At 41.5% G+C, this 19,060-nt stretch overlaps 1 protein-coding gene across 3 annotated transcripts; it reads right to left on the reverse strand.

The window, feature by feature from the left end:
- Positions 1–18,644, reverse strand: TTC12 (tetratricopeptide repeat domain 12). Of its 3 annotated transcripts, none has more exons than XM_040616267.1 (21): positions 18,540–18,644; positions 17,818–17,969; positions 17,190–17,220; positions 16,556–16,633; positions 15,923–16,044; positions 15,044–15,103; positions 14,003–14,074; positions 12,318–12,378; positions 11,843–12,031; positions 11,202–11,271; positions 9,853–9,941; positions 9,097–9,265; positions 7,399–7,491; positions 7,166–7,229; positions 6,036–6,170; positions 5,386–5,487; positions 4,598–4,666; positions 4,159–4,260; positions 3,190–3,289; positions 1,220–1,445; positions 1–328 (listed from the first exon to the last, which is right to left on the reverse strand). In XM_040616267.1, the coding sequence occupies exons 1-21, from the start codon at positions 18,628–18,630 to the stop codon at positions 253–255; spliced, it is 2,151 nt and encodes a 716-aa protein (XP_040472201.1). In that variant the 5' UTR covers positions 18,631–18,644; the 3' UTR covers positions 1–252. The 3 variants fall into 3 exon arrangements, with proteins under 3 accessions (XP_040472201.1, XP_040472202.1, XP_040472204.1); XM_040616268.1 differs by having other exon boundaries at positions 9,097–9,262; positions 18,540–18,642; XM_040616270.1 differs by lacking the exon at positions 16,556–16,633 and having other exon boundaries at positions 18,540–18,642.
- Positions 18,645–19,060: the final 416 nt, after the last annotated feature.

The following is a 19,060-nucleotide window of genomic DNA, read 5'->3' on the forward strand; positions in this document are numbered from 1 at the left end:
AGAAAGGACAACATCATTTATTAAAGCAAAGATAAGCTTAATGCAAGCCATTGTTTTAGTTGTTAGCCTAGATAATAAATTATCTCTTCTAATACTTATACTGATATTATTTCACTGGCTCCTACGGAGGACCAGCACACACTTTGACAGGCAATTGAAAAGTTGATGTGCTTTTGAGTTAGTTTTATTAAGGAAGAGAATACTCAACAGCAAGTGATATTAACAGCACATTTTGAAGCTCTCTTGAAGATTTCAGACACTATGCACGTGTTTCATAGAGGAGTTCAGGATAGCCAGTCCATTGAGTTTCCGCAGTTGAAGAACATGCCTGAAAAGACAACAGAAAGGTTGCTGTGGGCAGCAAGATTACTAACAATAAAAATTTTAAGCTTCCAGTGCTCTGCTATACCCCATGCCCAAACTCTCAAGGATGTTCAATGCCACATTCGATAAATTCCTCCTAAAGTAGTATGAGAAACAGAGTTTCCAGATCACTATTTCCCACAAAAAGGAAAATAAAACTAAATAATACTTGACAACTGCTCAAATAGGTGACATTTCAAATTAACAAAACTAAGTCAGTCAGGTGTTTCCCTTTTCTCTCTCCAGTGTGTTGCAAAACCTCAGAGCAGATACTTCATCGCTCGTTGGGGAGCTCCAGCAGAAGCAAGGTACTTTTTGGAACTTAAGCATTACTCCTTGCTGTCTGCAGCGGTTCAGGATGTGTATTAACAAGCTGAACTCAGCTCCTCTGTCCTGAATGCAGTTCAAGATCCAGCTGATAGTTTGCAGCTAACTACAGCTTGACATACTCTTAGCAGGCAGCAGCAGACACGCTTTGCTGACATTTATACTTTGGTTTTGCTCTCTTTATTGTTCTGACCTCTACAGACTTGTGTAACAACACTCCTCCTCCTTCCATTCTTCTAGCACAGGTAACACCAGAAAGCAGCATAAAATGAACTCCTTATAAAACATGTTAAGACAGATGAATAAAACCACAGGAGCCCTAAAGCAGTACTGTGAGGACAGTACCACAAGTGGGAATTCTAGTTGGAGGAAGGGGAATAGATTTCATGGAGCATTTATAAAAACTAATCACTTGCCCTGTACCTGCTTGCTCTACAAATAGAATTGACTTACACTGGTCAGTTTTTCAAGAACTGTCACCTGCTAACAACCAAACAGTGCAGGAGAACAAGTGTAATTTTTACAATACCTTGGTTCGGCGACGCAAAGCTTTCCTAGAGCAATGGCTGCATTCTCCTGCACTGAAGTTCTTGTAGCATCACCACCAGCGTGTTTCAACAAAATCATCACAACATTAGAATTCAGTAAGGATGTCGCTGCTCCGGGAACTGCGAGGCATTGGCCAAGGCAAAAAGCAGCATTTCCCACAATCATTTCATTCTCTGAGTCCAAGAGCTTCAGAAGCACACTGAACCCTGGGAGAAAGAGAGATTAACTGTACAGAATGCACACAGATTTGTTCAAGTAGCACTGATATTTTTCCCGTCTTTACCTAGACTCCTAGGGAGTGAGCACTGTTCAGTGTTGGGCATTTTTCTAGGAAACCTGGAGGTGCGAGGGAATTTCATAGCAAGGTTCAGGATCCAGCATGCAGTCTCAGCTGCACCTGCTTAGATGTCTTTCTCACAAAACTGAACCTACACTCTAAGAGGTTCTCTAGCACAGAGCTCGTGTTTCTGCATTTAACATTTCTCTGAAACTGAACATGCCACCTTTGCTGCTTGCAGGATCTTGCACTGGCCTCTCACCCCACCATACCGGCAGGGCATGCACAGAGCAGAGCACTTACACCTGACAGAAATGCTGCTGCAGAAAGAAGAGCTGAAAAAAAGGAACATAGAAAAGCTTTCTGTATCTGGTTAGCTAACATAAAGCAGCCCAGCTCATCTACTTCTATAACTAATGTGGAGTGGCAGAGCATTCTGCCTATACTCTTGACAGAGTTGTATAGCTCTTGCTGGCATCTGTAAGCAGCAGCAGCACCTCCAGCTACAGAATCTGGAAACATTCAGATAAACCACTTTCTAAATAAAATACAGCCACAGCTTTCACATGCATGAAGTTTCCTTGGGGGTTACATAAGTTTGCTTTGCTTTTCTTTAATGGTCCCATCTGTTCTTCCAGATCACATCCCACCTTTCCTGCTGCAATATCTTCTGAAAAGGGAGTGCTGCTCCAGACGGCATCAGCGCTGGTGCAGAAGCTGAACTAAGTGGCCCAGCTGGAATGCAATTTAATGTCATGGGACTACAGCTTGATTCCAACAGGGTCCTAGCACCAGGGCAATGTCTAGGTTGGCAAACAGAGGTGACAAAAATATGAAATAGTGACTTCTCGCAAGATTGATACCCAAAGTTCTGGTGGAAAGAATGAGAGTGAAGTGTTATTGCTAATCTGAGGAAATGAAAGGTTCATCTACAGACGATACTGAAAATAATATGGGGTGTACAAAAGGAAGATGATTCTGTGAGAGGTTTTTAATGAGTGGAAATCCCTAGGGTTCAAGTTGAACTACACGAGCTGACAGTTTCTTGACAGGTTGAACCATTTAGATAAAACTTAAGTATTCTCTGTTGTAGGTACATTAGCATTAATTGAACCTGGGTTTTAAAGCAATCTAAGTAGTGTTATACCACATGACTAGAGCAAATATGCTCAAAAATACCCAAGGACACCTGTCTGATAGCATCATTCTGTCTCCATATCAATTTCCTTTTAATACCAGGCCAAATATCCACATGTGAATTGAAGGAAACTATAAACAGCCTCAGCCTCTGGAAATCAGATGTCTAAATGAGGTTTCTTATTTTAGCCACTAACTTTGGGATATAAAACGTAATTCAGTTACAGTTTACAACACTTCTTTCAAAACAAACATACCTGTGGCTTTGAAAAAGCATATCAAGCCATTTTACTGAAGCACCGTTTCTCTAACTCAGGCTCATTATCTGATGTGCCTATTTCCATCCACACACAGAGCTAAGGCTCATTAAGCACTATTTCAGGATGTAAAATGGCACATGACTCAGAAAACACGGTAAAAGTCTTACAAGAGTGAAACTCAGTGTTCAGATCCATTCTAATGGGGAAGAACATATCTGGATGATGCTGAGATTACATCTCTGTGTTCAACCTCTAATTAGTGCAGCTGTCACTTACTTTTATCTGACTTCACTAGATCTTCTTGAGCTTGCCTGTTACTTCTGGTGCAGATGGAAAGGGTCTTTATACCGTAACTGGATGTGATCTGTCCTCCAGTCTAGATGTAATCAGAGTAAGGCATACATTAACAATATACATCATACCCCAACTTACTCAAAGCTACAGAATAGCTTAAGTATCATGGAGACAGTTAGGTATTCCTTACACGTAACCTCAAATACCAAATTAAGACCTTTGTAGAGTATATCTCTCAAGATGAACACAGGCTGAAAATGACGCAAGAACCACCTCCTTCCTGCAAGCCATGAACATAAAAAATTCTCTGAATTTCTGGAGCCCAATTTCTTTCAAACTATTAACTCCTCCGACGCTTGCTAGTTACAAGAGGCAAGCTGAATGGCACATTTTTCTAGACTACTTTTATCTGCCAATTGTAGAATGCACATCTGGCTGGGTGGATACACATTCTGCTGGATACACAGATGTACAGCAAAACGCTGTCTACAGTTTTAACATACGCGTGACTTAGGGAAACTTTGCTTCCAGGTTTGATTTAGCACTCACTGGTAATTAGGGGAAGGGGCTCCATTGCTTTTCAGCGGTCCAGATCAGACCATACCAGTTTTAAGATTTAATCCTCCAGCTGGGCCTGCAGTAGTGGATTCTTGAATTTGCAGGTCTCTGCAAGCAGAGCTGTGCAAAGGCATCTGACTCATACAGGAAGAGCTGAAAAATCTGGGCTATGGACCAGACTACAGAAGGCAGTCTAGTCTCCAAACCGGTGATCTAGCTGAAAATTAAACTTGAGAGCACTGTTACAACAGACAAGAGAGATGCAGGCACATGCAGTCAGAGTGACCACACAGGTCCTTCTCCAAGGAAAGGAGGCTAAACACAGAGGTAACTACAGTTTTCTTAAGGGACAATACAAGCAAAAATAGAGTAAATTTTTTAAAATTAATTTACTTTCAAGAATTTGATTATTTTCTTCACCACCCCTCCTTTCACTGCTTCTTCTATTGCTGAGGAGGACGCTGGCAGGATGCGACTTAGCACTCCAATGGCTCTCTTAATTAGAAAAGAGTGAGAAGGAAAAAAAAAAGTTTATTTGTTCAGACTACTTTGAGAAGTTTTCAAATTATTCTAGTTTTTCAGAATAAAATCAAAGTAATTAAAGTGACAAAAGGAGAAATTTAAGGAAATATAATGAGAAACATCTTTAGGACATGACTTTTTCATTGCTTACTGGAAACTGAACTCAGCACAGATTCTAAAGACTCAGTGTAGAAAGAGATGAGACCAAGCTGAGATCAAGACAATTCCCCGTATGTTTATTTATTGAAAAAAAATCCTAGTAGAAACCAGCCCAACTAATTTTTCATTAGTCCATAGATATCCTACTTACTGTCACAATCCTTCCAACCTTATCCTTGAGGAGAGACATACACCTGCTGCTTACGTCCACAGCGAAGTTCTGAAACAATGTGAAAAACTCATTGTTAGAGCAGAAATGGGTTAACAGACAAAAGTACTCTACCACAAAGAATCCAGTGGAGATTGGGGCACACACGGCAGTAAGTTGCTAACACTTCAGCACCCAGATGTAACTTAAGAAATTCTTCCTTCTTGATGGAACCCCTGGTTTTAAATAATTTTGGAACGTGCCAAGCATCTAAGAATATCACATAATTGGAGAGAGATGCCAAACAAAGCACTTACACCACTATGGAAAGGTGTGTACTTTATACTATTTCTCTCATAACTGTGTGTATATGGGGGTGTGTGGTGGTGATGGAGGAGAAAATATAGTAATTTTTTTCTACTTCACACTCTGTGAACTACCCTTAATGGTAACCTTAAATGCCAATAAAAATTAAAAATTAACTGAACACCACAAAAATCCAGGGGTGGCAGCCTTCAAGTGCTCCAGCATGCCTGCTGTGAAAGAGGGCTCTAAATCCATTTAATGCAGTCAAGTTCTTTTTCACTGTACAGACTGCAAGGTCACAACATTCCACGACCATTCCCTTGCCTATACTATTGGAATGTTCTGGTATGACCTCGGTGGCTTATATCAGGCCCATTTACAGTGACAAGGGAGGAGGATGCTCTTACTGCTCAAGCAACTCTGAATCTCTGAGGAAGTAATTATAAGAACAACGCTACCAAAGAACATTCATAGATCTTGTATACCTGGATGACTGCATTTGATTCAAGCAGTAGGTTCATCATTAGGCCCAGGACTGCAAATAAACACTCCTGGTATGTGGGTGTGCTGACATCAAGGCACTTGTCCTGTGTACAGAGGAGAAGAGTGCAATCAGTTCAGAGGTGCAGAATATGCACTTCCTCAGTGCGTATTCAGTGTGCTTACTTACACGGGGCATCAGTGTTCCCCTGATGCACCATGAACTCAGAAGGAAGAAAAAGTCCTGTGAGCACCAGAGCTCATGACACCTTTTTGATACAGATTCATTCTTGTGTTTGTTTCACTTTGGGATCTAAAGCTGCACACTCCAAACTTCTGATACCTGGGCAGTTTACAGGATCCTTTCCCACCCTCTGGATTCTTTAGTTTCTGAGGACTAAGTTCATACCGCATCCTTAACCTGAAAGGGGCCACTTACAATAAGGGACCACTCACTCTCCTCTGCCCATCTATCCATCCACAGCTTATGTGGACAACGGACTGCTCTGACACCTTTATCCAGCTGCCAGATTTGAAAGACCTCAGTCAGGGGTTCAGAGCTATTAGGGGAGGCAGAAAACATGATCACACAATGCCATTTCCACAGGAAGCAGGGCTGAACACACCATTCCAGGGAGCCATCAAGTTTCTTTACCACAAGCTTTAAGCACGCTTGCCAGCACTCTCTGCACTCAGCCATCTGCATTCGAATGACGACATCTGCACACAGGCTCCCCATGATGCCAATGCAACGGGCAAGGGCTGCCGGGTTCACTAGCCTGGCAGAAGTCTAAAAACAGAAGAGTGGAATAACATATTAAGAACAAGTGACAAGGAAACAACAAATACATGTTCCTATCCATCTGGCAATGGAAAACAGGGCTCCAGAATCTCTCACCCACCTATGCTAAATCCTGATTGTCCCAAGCCTGCAAGTCACCCTCATTTTCACAATGAATCTCCTGATGATGTTTTAAGAGTCTTGGGAAAACGTGACTGGATTCTGTGGTGCCTAACCTCAGGCTGTGAATATTTCCTACTATCACTTATTTAGGTCACAGAACAGAACATCCTCTGCTGCAGCTGTAATTCCAGTAAAGTATTTTCAAAAGGAGAGAGCAACAAGCAATGTAAAATTGCTATAATTACTGCATTGTCTTGGTGCTTGTTTGGAGAAGTGGAAGTATTTTCCTTTCCAACTATATCTGCTGTTCTGCAACAGAACCAATCTTCCCTATCGTCTTCCCTCTTCCTGAGGACAGGTTTCTGTGCCAACAGTATTGTATGTTTATAGCTTAAATAAACGATAACCAGGAAAGGGATCTGAACCACTAAACATCTTTGCCTTGTCACCTAATGCCACCTCTTCACCCTGACCTCTCAGATTAGAAAGAAACAGAGGAAGTCCCTATCCAAGATATAACAAGTTGATGACAGAAGATTAAAGTCACACTAAGAAGAGCGTAACACAAAGCTGAGGGTGAAATCCTGGCCTGAGAGATTACCAGTGGGAACCTGCAACCAAGTCCAGAGTTTTCACTGAACATTAAACTAGTAATGTGTAGAAAGTAAGCATTAAGCATTGGAGACTGAGAACTTTTTCCTGAACAAAGCATATGACAAAACTGCATTTCTTACACCTACAGAACCAGAAACATGGTAACTACTGCCGTTGTACCAGAGGGGTTCTGTCTAGGAGCAACTGGCTGTAAAACTGGAAAAGTGGTTGTAAGACATGTTTACACAAAAGTAAATCAGAAATAAAGAAACTGAGATCTCTCATACCAGCAACTGGATGAATAAAGGTAAAGCACCTGTGGAAAACATGACACGACACTGGGTTTTGAACCTGTTGGGGGATAAAGAAAGCCATATTCGGACACCTAAAGTTTTAGACAAAAAACACAGACAAAGGCAACACAACAGCAACATAAAGACAAGATCACTAGCCTCTATCACCAGCTCATTTAGTACATTTCAAAGTACAACTTTATAAAAACAAATGAAGAAACCTCTACCTTTCCTCTTCAGTTAAATCACACAGTATGTTCATGGCACTGCTAGCCCTGGTATCACTGCTGTTGACAAATGTCATCAAAATCTGCAGCCATCTGTTATTTAAAAAAAAACAAAATTTTCGTCAGCTTTTGTTTAATTATTAAAGACCAAAATGGCATTTTTAGCACACCAACACAGTTTATGATCTTAAACTCCTTTGTGTTCAGACCAGGCTCTGCCCTCCAAATATACTCAGTCACCTAACTGCAATTAGAACAGTATTTTGGCACTAGATTCTCTCGCAATATTGTCTCTCTTTGCACAAGTACAGTGATTTTAACACATATAAAATTTCTGTCAGCATCAGAACATTTCATCAACATGTAAGCTTCACAGGCTTTTGAAGCTAAGCTGCTTTGCTGCTGGCGAACATCTTGGGGACAGACAAGTCGAATGCAACAGTCAGGACCAAGAACACCATCAGCACAGCCCAGTACTGAACAGCTGCAACAGACTGTAAAGGCCTGCAGGGAATGTCAATGTTGATGCTTGCATGGCTTAAAAGGACATGCTAAGCAAACCCAACAGTCTTTGAAGGCATTTAACTACAAAGCTTTATGGTAGCGAGATAAAAAATTAATCTCTGCCTGAATAAAAAAGACTATCATAGCATTCACCTTTCGAGCTTTTGGAATAGTGTGAGCTTGTGGGTGTGGGATTTGAACTGCATACAATTCACACGATTTCAGCCTGTGAACCCAGAAGCTCTGCCGAACAGTAAGTACAGCTGCAGTACGTGTGCTGGGGTTTCCACGTGCTCCTCCACTGAGCTGAAATTCTCTGCCACTCTTCCCCAGCTTTGTAGCACAGTAAGAGAACCTATAGTCTTGTCTCTTTCTAATGATGATCCGACTGCTGAGAAGCTCAGTATCTGCAACATTACTTTCTGAACGTCCTAACTCTTTTCAAGCCATCAGGCCCAGGATCTCTTTCAGAAGCTGACAGAAGATTTTTCAGCCTCCTGGTATTTCAGGACATGGTGATATTATCTGCCTTTTTTAAGCATCCTCGCAGATGTGTAATTTCTTTAACCTTTCCTCCCAAAGAAAAATATCTCTAATTAGTGTTGTATATTATATAGTGAAGCGTATAGAACTGTTGGAGAATCTCTTCTGTTCATCCATTACTTCAAACGATGTAGTACAAAATAGTAAATTAAAATTTCTGCTCTGCTTAACTCCAGAAAGAAATAGCAGGGATAACACGATAAAGGTAATCAACTGTTGTTTCCTTCTGCACTCAGTGAGTCATGGCAACACTGAATAATCATAAATACCAATTACAAAATGAGAAGAGAGTTGCAGCTTGAAGCCACGAGCTATTAAGAAAGAGACAACAGCATAAGCTAGTTGTGCTTGACAAACACACACTTACTGGTTTACAACAAGGTAACTACACCTCAAAATTACACGAACGTGCTCAGGAACAAGCCCTTACTTTGTATGTTCACAGACATCTTCAGATACAAACTTTACTAAAGTTTTTCCCACACACCTTTTAATTTTGCTTAGCTAGGCCCGTCCCTCAAGGACAGAAGTCTCAGTGTCATTATGTTCCTTTCAGAAAGCCTGTCCCCTTGGTGCTAGTGGAATGAGTTCTGAACAGCTGTGAACTCAGGCACTGAGGAAATGTTTCTGAGGTACAGTAGTGTTTATTACTTGGTTAGGTCCTGGTGCCTGACCAGCAGTCTCCTCCCATCCTCATTCTCCGAGTAAAGGGAAATTAGTGCCAGTGTTGCCTTCTGGATCTCTGACTCCCCACAAGACAGCAGTTTTGGCAGCTGTGCATTCACATCAGGGTGAGTCAATAGAAGACGCTGATTTTCTGCTAAAAAAAGAGAAAATCCAAGAATAACGTCACACACAATGACATCCCCATTACTCTTACAATTTTTCCCCCCCTAGGTGCTGATTTAACAAGTTTAATGTCTTTATTTCATGCACTAATGTGCTCATTCACTCTGATGTGTTCATCTTGCATAACACTCCTGCAGTGCAATGGTAAAGGCAGAACACCCACTAATCTTTGTGGGTGAATGTCAAAGGAATTCAGCCTTCTCTAATGGCACTTCTATAAAACTCTGCTTTTTGCTGGTATAACTGCTTAAAAAAGACAAAATGATACAAGCCATATTATCTTAAGAGCAGCAATAATCACAGGGAATTTACTTTCCACCCCTTCAGTAGATTTAAAAAGCTTACAGAAGCAGACTGGAAATTTCACCTCATGATGCACGAAACTGCCAAACTTGTGTTAGCTGCTAATAGCATTGACCTGTAAAACTTTGTTTACGATAAGGTCTAGACCCAAGTGCTCTGGGAAAGTGACTTTCATGCCAAACAACAATTTTAGAGTCAGTAAGTGCCATATTAACAGTACATTAACAATGATTAACGTGGATTACATAGTATTACCATTCCCAGCGCAGACTGCTTGCCAAAGGAAGAGAAGAGATACAGTCATTTCCACTTCAGCAGTGTTTTTTCTCTCCGCACAAAAGCCCCTAAATTAGAAATGTTTGCTTGTAAAAAGAGCAAAGGACGTATCAAACAATTAGCTCTTTGGCTAGGGAAATCAGCAAAGCCCCACAGAGATGAGGCTCTGCCACACAAACACTTAAGCTCATAAGCTCTAAGCCCAGAGCATTGGTTAAACATTTTTACGACTATCAGACTTGTTTTCCAGAGGACCTCCCCCAAGATCAGATTTCTGATCCAGTAGCTCTACTCTCCCCTCAACCGGCCCAGACCGTATACAGGCATTCCCCAGCACAAAACAGTGATAAATTCAGTTCTGCACTGAGATAGTTGTGAGTAGCCAGAGAGGAAAATCTTTGAGCCAATTTGGAAGCGCTTGATCTCTGAAGTCTGTTTACAGGCAACACTCAAAACACTAATAAGCCCCAAAGAACTCCCTGTGCTGCACTCCCACTGAGAGCCTTAAAGAACAGCTCTCCTGCCCTGCACAACCCAATCGTGCTCTTCTGAACCAACTTCGTTGTGCAAAAGATGCGATTTGAAAATTTTGTACGTCTTATTTGTTTCCATTATCTATCTGAACCTGACTCTATAAATACACATTCAGACAACAGATCCCTCTGAAAACAATGTTTATAAAGCAATACAGATAAACAAAGTCAGATTTGTTTCTTGATGACCAAAACACAATATAATGGCAACTAAGAAAATAACGTCAGCAGAAGATACAGGTCACCAGAGATGACCCTCTTCCTTGATTACAGGATTAGGGAGTTTCACAGGTTACATTACAGAGCTATATGGCCAAATATTTACTGATGACAATTAATAGCACCAGGGAGTCTAGCCAGGCATTCTTAAGGCAACTAAGTGCTTTCAGATGTTCTTTTATATTAAGTTGAGGGGTTTTAGTTAGTGGGTTTCTTTTTTCATTTGTTTTTGAGTTTTTTGGGTTTGGTGTTGTTGGTTTTTTGTTGTTTTTTTTGGGGTTTTTTGTGGTTTGTTTTTTTTTTTTTACAAATCTGTTCTCACCATGAGAGAGGATAACTGTACAGAAATAGGAGACAAAAGCAGAAATTCATTAATTCTGTCTGTTCACTGCATCTAAGAAAGCACTGTTTGTGCAGAAGTCAGATATGTCAGACCATTCAGACATTAAAATCTGTTATTGCATTATCTTTTAATCATTTCATCTGCATTTCAAGAGGTGATTGTGTTTCTTGAAAACAATATTTTCATTTCCTCATGCTGTTACACCCTACTGTTTTCCTTTGGAGAGCTCTTACCGTCTTATAATCTCGTTGTCTTTGAGGATACTGAAGCCATTGTTTGTTCTAAATAAAGTTTGCTCAGTGCCTGAAAAATTCAGAGATAAACAAATCAGCCCTATGGTCTATCTGGCCGATGTATTATGGTGAAGGCAGACTCCTGCTCTTCTGTAACAGAGTGTTAAAAGAAAAGGTCACTGAATCAACAGCTCTGGGGAAAGAACACCATTAATAGTGTGGAAAAGCTCCAAGAATGCAACTTGAAGCAGAAGCACCTTTGAAGCTGAAGAGTGCTCTAATCCATGCCTCGTGCTGTAAAGAATAACTGACTTCAAGTTAACGGGTTTTTAGGTAGACTGAAACATGAGACCAGCTGTGCAAATCAATTTGCTTCAACAGAGAATTACAAATATTTCTAAATAAATGAAACAGCTCTTAAGAGACCCAAATCTCTAAGAAGTCTTAACAGCTCAGCTACAACATCTAAAAATATATATGTCAATTTCTACTGGCCATAAATTTTGAAATATCAAATATTGCTGATTTGATGTTTTAAACACAGGAATAGTTTTTCCCATTCCTTTAAAAATTACTCCACTTGTATTCGTCTACTTGGATTATAACTCCCTTGATCAACAACCTTTGCATCAAAGACTTACAGTCTTTCACGGCTCCTGTCAGAAGTCTGATCCCTCCTGTATAGTCCAGGACATTCTGGTCAGGCCTATCAAGTTTCTGTAGCAGTTCTTTTACAGACAGAGCAGCAGACTTTCCAGACTGAACTTCCTTCATTGCTCTCTCTTCATCTTTCACTCTTTTCTCCTCCAAGTTTACCTCGTTCATGCAATCTTGGAAGTCAAAAGAAAAAAAAGCATGGCAGTTACATGTGTTGAGATAGTCAAATGTTAAGTGAAAAATGAAGTTGACTCCATGACAGAGAGATTCTACGTACAGATGCAGAGAATGACCCACAGCTCTGGGGAGCGAAACAGAGCTTAAAGAAGAAACAATCAGAAACAACAGCTGCATGAAGAGACTCCACTGAAAGGTCTGAAGAGCAGCACGGTGGTTTCAATTAAGTTCCATCTTGACCAGAAAACAAGGGATGGCAGTGTAAAAATTTCTATTTCTTACCTTTAAATAGGTTTTCCTTCTGGGGATCAATTTGTAAGATCTTCTCATAACACTGCCTGGACTTAACAGAGAAAGAAATGGGCTCTCAATTTAAGATATAAAAGGGAAAATGATGAAAAGAATATATCCTAGTCAGAGTCACCCTGTTAAAGCTCAAAAGTTCTTGGGCCACAGTACTTAATAAACATGAAAAATAAAATTTATGGAAACACACAAGTCAAAGCTTTCATAATTAAAAATGTAAGTTGAATATTATTCTCAGTCCCCACATCTGCCTGCTATTTCAAACTAAAAGGAAAATTTCAAGTACAAAACCTATGAACATACTAGCAGGAAAAAAAAGCAAGGTTTCAGTGAGAAAACAGAAGATGAGGCACAGCATTAAACCTGCAGGAACTGTAATTACTAGCAGAGATCAGGCATGTGCATCTTTATCTTTTATTTGTGCATTTTGTGTATCTTGAGCATACACTCAGAAATAAACTGATCACCAAGCTTACAACAGGGAAGACCCCTCTTCGCAGATCAAGCTGCCAAGAACAACTCAAGGTGGATTTCATGTGACTCGTATTGTCCATGCTCTACAGTTACTTGTAGTGAAGTCATGTCTGACAAGATCAGAAACGCTTTTGAGCTTGGCTGCTCTCCTCTTCAGGCTCTTTATTATTTTTGAGGATGAAAGGTCAGGGTTGCACTAAAATATCTGGCAGCTTACTTCAAGCTTAAGTATTTCTTATTAGAATGTTCCATTATTTTAACCGTACTTATGCTTCCATAGGTTTTCACGCATGAAATGCACAATTAAATCTTTTATTCAACATTCATTTCACTAGGATCTTGGAAAAAAAAAAAGATAATCACTCTCACTAGCATCTTTCATCTCAACAGTTCTCTTAACTTGAAATTTGTAGAGATTTTTCTCATCCACAGGTGATGTGCAAACATTTCTTAGTTATATGCACCGACAGATTAATAACACCCACTGCACAGAGCAAGTTAAGATAAAAGAAGTGAAATACACTTTACTCAATTGTCTCTTTCGGGGAAATATAGTCACTGCTAGTAGACTGCAATCACAAGAGTCTGCAGTACCTGACAAGGACACTCCTTCATTCTGGTCCTTACCCGAGCTGAAATATGGCACTTCCAGCACTACCACGTCCCCGAGGACGCACTGCTAATATCTATCTTGAAGCACTTCACCAGAAGTGCCAAACGTGGGATCCTCCAAGTGAACACACAATCCTTGCAGACTCCTCAAACACTCACCCAGTCTAGACTCAAGCCTCACAGCAGCAGATAAAGCTTGCTGTCTTGGTGTCTGACAGCCGAGTGGTGACAAATTCCCACCAGATAAACCATGTATACTGAGTAGAAAATTCCCTCATTCTTTTGAGGTTGATTAGAGTACAATCTTGTAGTGTACAGCTACACAGAAGCATCCTTCTACATTTTGTGTGTACCAAAGTAAAGGACACAGGCTATTCTACTAGATGTGGAAAGAAGACTTGACTTTAGAATTACTAGTCTTTGCAAAGCACAGAAAATTCCTCTGAAGTCTAAAGGCTCAGCATACTTCCATATGACCGATTTTTAAGGTCACAAATTTCTGCCTCTCACCCACCACATCACATCAAAAGCAGAACAAAACATGGTCCCACAGCCACAAGATTTGGTCAGCTTACCTCACTGTAGTGCTTCAGGGCCAAGTGAGCTTTCCCCATTAGAAAACAGGCTTTAATACATTTTTCATTGCACTGTGTTAAAAAAGGAATTGTTAGTTATGTGTTTATAAATTTAAACCTTTTAATATTTTTTCCAGCCTTCTGATTAATAGTTATAGCTACCCAAAATAACTGTAAGCAGAGAAGTGGGTGTTCATACCATCTACTAGATGCACCTAAATTTTATGTGCTGAATTATTACCTCCCGGTACCAACTTTCCTTCCCTATGCAAGGACCACAGGCTTCGGTCTGGGTAAAGGTGGAAAGCAGCGGGTGTGAATATCCTTCCCAGAAAACTGCACTGCAGGCAATATAAGCAGACACTTATGCTATTAGGTATTAAGGCCTGCAGCAACAAGTCTACAATCACAGACTTCCGTAACAACAGAATTTCCGTGTGTCTTTTGATTAGCCAGGAATGAAAAAGGTACTAATTTTCATGAGCTGTGCACAAGACAAATCAAGGAAACATCTAGCTCAACTCTAACAGATTAGGTAATCTTTTCCAGTTCAATTGTGTGTCAAAAATACTGATTTCTTGAAATGGTGCTGCCAATATTATTAATAATCTGTGTTGTAGTCATGGACACTGCTGATGTAACACAATTGAATAATTTGGATTCAGTTCTTTGGCATTTTATATAATCTTTAGCTTTCCCACCAGATCCGGTCTTTGTGAGCTTAAAGAGGTCCTTTTCCCCTTTTAGAAGGGTAGGCAAGATATCGTGTGCCAGCGTGTGCAGTTAATAGCTCATTACCACTTATAATAAACTTTTTAATTAAAATCTCTTAAGAGCTAGAAAAGCTTCTGCACACAGGCAGCACTGAAATATTAACTACTTTACACTACTCAAGTTAACTCAGGATGCAGGAATCTGTGCACCACCACCATATTCTTTCATTTCCATTAGCAAGTTGTCTCCATGTCATCAGTTACCCACAAACCTGCCTTCCAGGAGCACTTAACCTGTTCATAAAAGACAGATTCCTGTCAAAGTTACCTTTAATGCCCATTCACAGTCACCTATGGCTTTTTCATACTCATGCATCTTCAGGTAGGCCTGAAATAAAACCAAGAGAGTTCAGGTGGAACAGTTAGAATACTTCAAACAACTTCCACTAACTATTGTACAAACATTACCTAATTAAAAAAAGATAAAGTAAGTCTGTTGATTTGCCTAGCCATTGATTTTGCAGGATAATTACCATCTGTTTCTTAAACATGTCTTCCATCTGCTTGGAGTTTGTAACTTAGAATAAATTTAATAATAAAAAATTCAATACACACATGGGTTATACAAAGGCAAGTAGAGAATGCAAAGCAAACGTTAACATTCTACAGTTATAAAAGTGATCCCAAAATAAATAAAAAAATATCAGTGCATTTAAATAAAAATATGAACTAGAACTATTTGTTTTTTAACCACTTATTCAAGCGGAGCAGGGGTTCACCTGTGCCACATCCAGGATGGAGGAGACACAAACACCCCCTGAGGAATGACTAGCCACAGCAGAACTAAAGCTTCTGAGGAATTCGGACACATTGATCAAGAGGGAAGAATTTACACCTTTAATGATCTTCTTTGTGCAACTCTTTCATTAAGTTTGTAAAAAGATTAAAATCTTCAGTCTGCACTGTATCGCTGTTGACTTCCAGTCACAGTAAAAATTAACTGTTGATAATATGGCAGCAAAGCAGAACTCATTAATTCCCGGTAGAGGAGGAAAAATTGTCTGCTCCCTTTTTTAAGCCTCTCTGTAAGGCAACATATCTTACCTTTTTGGAAATTCACTTATATAACAGAACAATCTTCTTAGGTTCTATCCTGGCAAAGTAACAGTAAAAGCAGTATAGTGGTAGCTCATTTCCACACACTGACCTGTGCTCTGTTTGTGTAAAGTTCCTGCTTATCTTTCAGTTTTTCCAGACCTTCAGTGTATCTCTGAATGGCTATGACATAGTCTCCTTTCCTGAAGGCATCGTTTCCCTTCTCTTTCAGAGCTGCAAAATAACAGACCTGTATTCAAAAACATGCATTTGGTTTTTATTTCCCCAAATGGTGACTGAGGAAACAGAAGCCAGTCTCCTGTTGGAACAACCATCAAGATTCCAGTCCCGTTTCACTGCAGCTGTCTTCACTAGCCATTATTTGCAAGGGACCTGTGAGCTGTTCAGTGCACATGATCTCCATTCCTCTTTCAGAGGGCAAACTGCATTTGTCTCTACCTAACCCACCTCTGAAATACTCAGACTCACTCCCTCCATCCCAAACCTTTAGCATAAAGATGGCAGTATGGAGAAGAACAGGTTGCAACAACTCTGTGAAGTATATAACCCCATTATATCCAGCTAATCAACCCTGCGGACAAGATCGTAGATCTCAGACAACCAAAGCACTCTCAGTGTGCATAAGAATGGCACTAACAGAGGTACCTCAACAGCCTCTTAAATCAGCCCAGTTCCTGCTAAGTAGTTTTTGAAGGCATTAGCTAGAAAAACCTTTAGCAATTACCATTTGCTAAGCGTTCGTTTCTCTTCCTTTGCTTAGCTCGTTCTTTTGCATCCTGTTCCAAAATTGCCAGAAAGCCGTCTTTGAGCCAGGAGAGTTGGTGGTATTTTAGTTAAAAAAAATAAACAACAACCAAACAAAACAAAACCACAAAAGAAAAGCTTCATTAAAATCAATCTAGAGATGAGGAAAAAAAGTAATTTCTAAGGTATTTCTGAGTAATTTCTCTACAAAGAAAATACTAAAGGGGACATTTTAACAATTAACTGAAACACAATGACAAGCTATACAGATAAAGACCACTTAGGATTTGCATACTTGCCTCAAAGTATCTCATCTCTAGAGAAAAACTTGTTTCCTCTAAAATTCAGAATACTAACTTTTTAGATGAGAGGCCAGAATGTGATAACAAAACAACAACAAGCCTCCTACTATGAACAAGTACAGCCACACTGGTAAGATCCTTGAGTGTGCTGCTAGATCTGACTGTATTTTTATTATGAAGTCACTAGAGAAGTTAGCTTTGACTTTGGCAGGAGTGGAATTAGGTCTTGCATGAAATACCAGCAATCCTTAACTCCATCTCTACTAAAACAGATCGAAGTGATGCTAAATACTAGCGAGAACACTGCCTTACCTGCGTTCACTGCCTCTGTATTTGCTGTATCCTAAAAAAAAGGAGAAACACAGCACATGCATGTACACACATAGATGTTTTGGTAAAACCGAGAGCAGCAAGGGAACACTTGGTTAAGTTCTTTAAAGCTACTGGGTATCCGAAACTGCCAGGCTGATGCATACTGGGAATATCAAATTGACCCTTAAGCAAAGGATAGTAAGGGCTTAATAATTTTTTATGTTACTGGAAAGATTTCCTTTAACGGGACACGTCACTGAAATCCAAACTCTACTGCAGGAATTAAAGCCTAATGAACTTAATGAAGGGACCCTTCTGTCTTTGGCTAGTTTTGCTTAAGTTCCTGAAGCGCAGGTAAAAGCTACAAGTTATGACACCTCAGAGCTCCCATTCAACCTGGATAAACCCAACAGAAGTATTCTGTGTTATTAGCAGTCTTAAGGCAAAGAGAAGGCAACAGCAAGTACCTCCCAATAAAATAATTAGTGAAAAAAATAAAGTCACACTCAGAACATACTTGTAAGTATTGCTCAAAACTTCTTCTCCTGGGCAAGGAATGTGAATTAGTGTTATTTAAAAGACCTAAAGTGCATGCAGCTTGAACTTCAAAGGGAAAAAAAACCCTTACAGAAGGTCCTGTGTTGATGACGGTTCTGTTCACTGCAGTCCTGCTTTCTTCCTCCTTGCTGGTTTCTGGGTCATGGAGCCTTTTCTCTATTTCAGCAATCGTTTTTTCCTGGACAGCTGGGTCTGTGGAATTCAAGCCTTGCAGTAAAGTGGCTAAAAAGGGGATGGAAAAAAAAATATATTTAAGAAGAGATATACACAAAGGACTGTAAGTGATCCTGGAGGGAGCAGACCAGTCGTGCCTCTAATGACATACACTTTTGAAGGCACTGGCGAGCAGCCCGGCTATTACAAAGGGAAATATTTACAAATACAGCTTCCTGTATACAAATACACTTCCAAGCGCTACCTACAGATTCTGCGTTATAAAAATTCCTAGGTTTAGAAAGCAACTCTGGGCACCCACAAAGCCTCACCACACCTGAGCTCTTAAGACTTCGCACAAACCAAACTCGGACCGGGGAGGGGGGGGGGGGGGGGAGGGGGGAGCGGGCATTTTCCTCTCCCCATTCCTTCCCTGCCCCCGCTCCTTTCAGCCCCCAGGGCCCTGTCTGAGGAGAACGGGCCCGGGCCCCGGGCCGGGTCCCACCGCCCCTCTGAGGAGAACGGGCCCGGCCCCGACTCTCACGGCCTCCCCGCGGGCGGCACCACCCCGCCGACCCCCAGCCCCCCCCCCCACCCCCCAGGGGCGGCCGGCCAGCCCGGGTCCCCCCGCACACTTACCGACGTCGTCCACCCGGCGGAGGAAGCGCTGGAAATCCTCCTCCTGCCGCGGGGCCAGCATGGCGCCACCAGGGCCGCCGAGCGCTGCCATGGCAACCGCGCCGCCGGCCGCGCGCCCGGCGCGGCGCCCTCGGGGGCGGGGCTATCCAAACGAAGGGGCGGGCGGGCGGTGGCCGCCATTTTGTGGCTGGCCGGTACTTCACCCGCGGGGCCCGCCGCCGCCTCAGCGGGACCGTCGCGGCTCCGGTGCCGCTGGGTGGCTGCGCCGCCGCCCCCCGGGCACAGCCGGCTGCTGTCCTCCGCCCTGCCCGCGGCTGGGCTGCCCTCCCTTAGATAACCCACCGCGGGGGTGGGGGCGCCACGGCCCGCGGCTCCAGCGTGCAGCGAGGGGTCCCTCTCCTGGCGCAGCGCGGCCCCTGCGTTTGTGGAAACTCCCGAATTCTTCCTACTCTGATTGTTAAACTATATGTGTACGGAGTTCGGGTCAGGCTGACCCTCTGGAGTCGTCAGGAATGGCTAAT

Source organism: Falco naumanni, chromosome 16 (genome assembly GCF_017639655.2).
Source record: "Falco naumanni isolate bFalNau1 chromosome 16, bFalNau1.pat, whole genome shotgun sequence".
NCBI lineage: Eukaryota > Metazoa > Chordata > Aves > Falconiformes > Falconidae > Falco > Falco naumanni.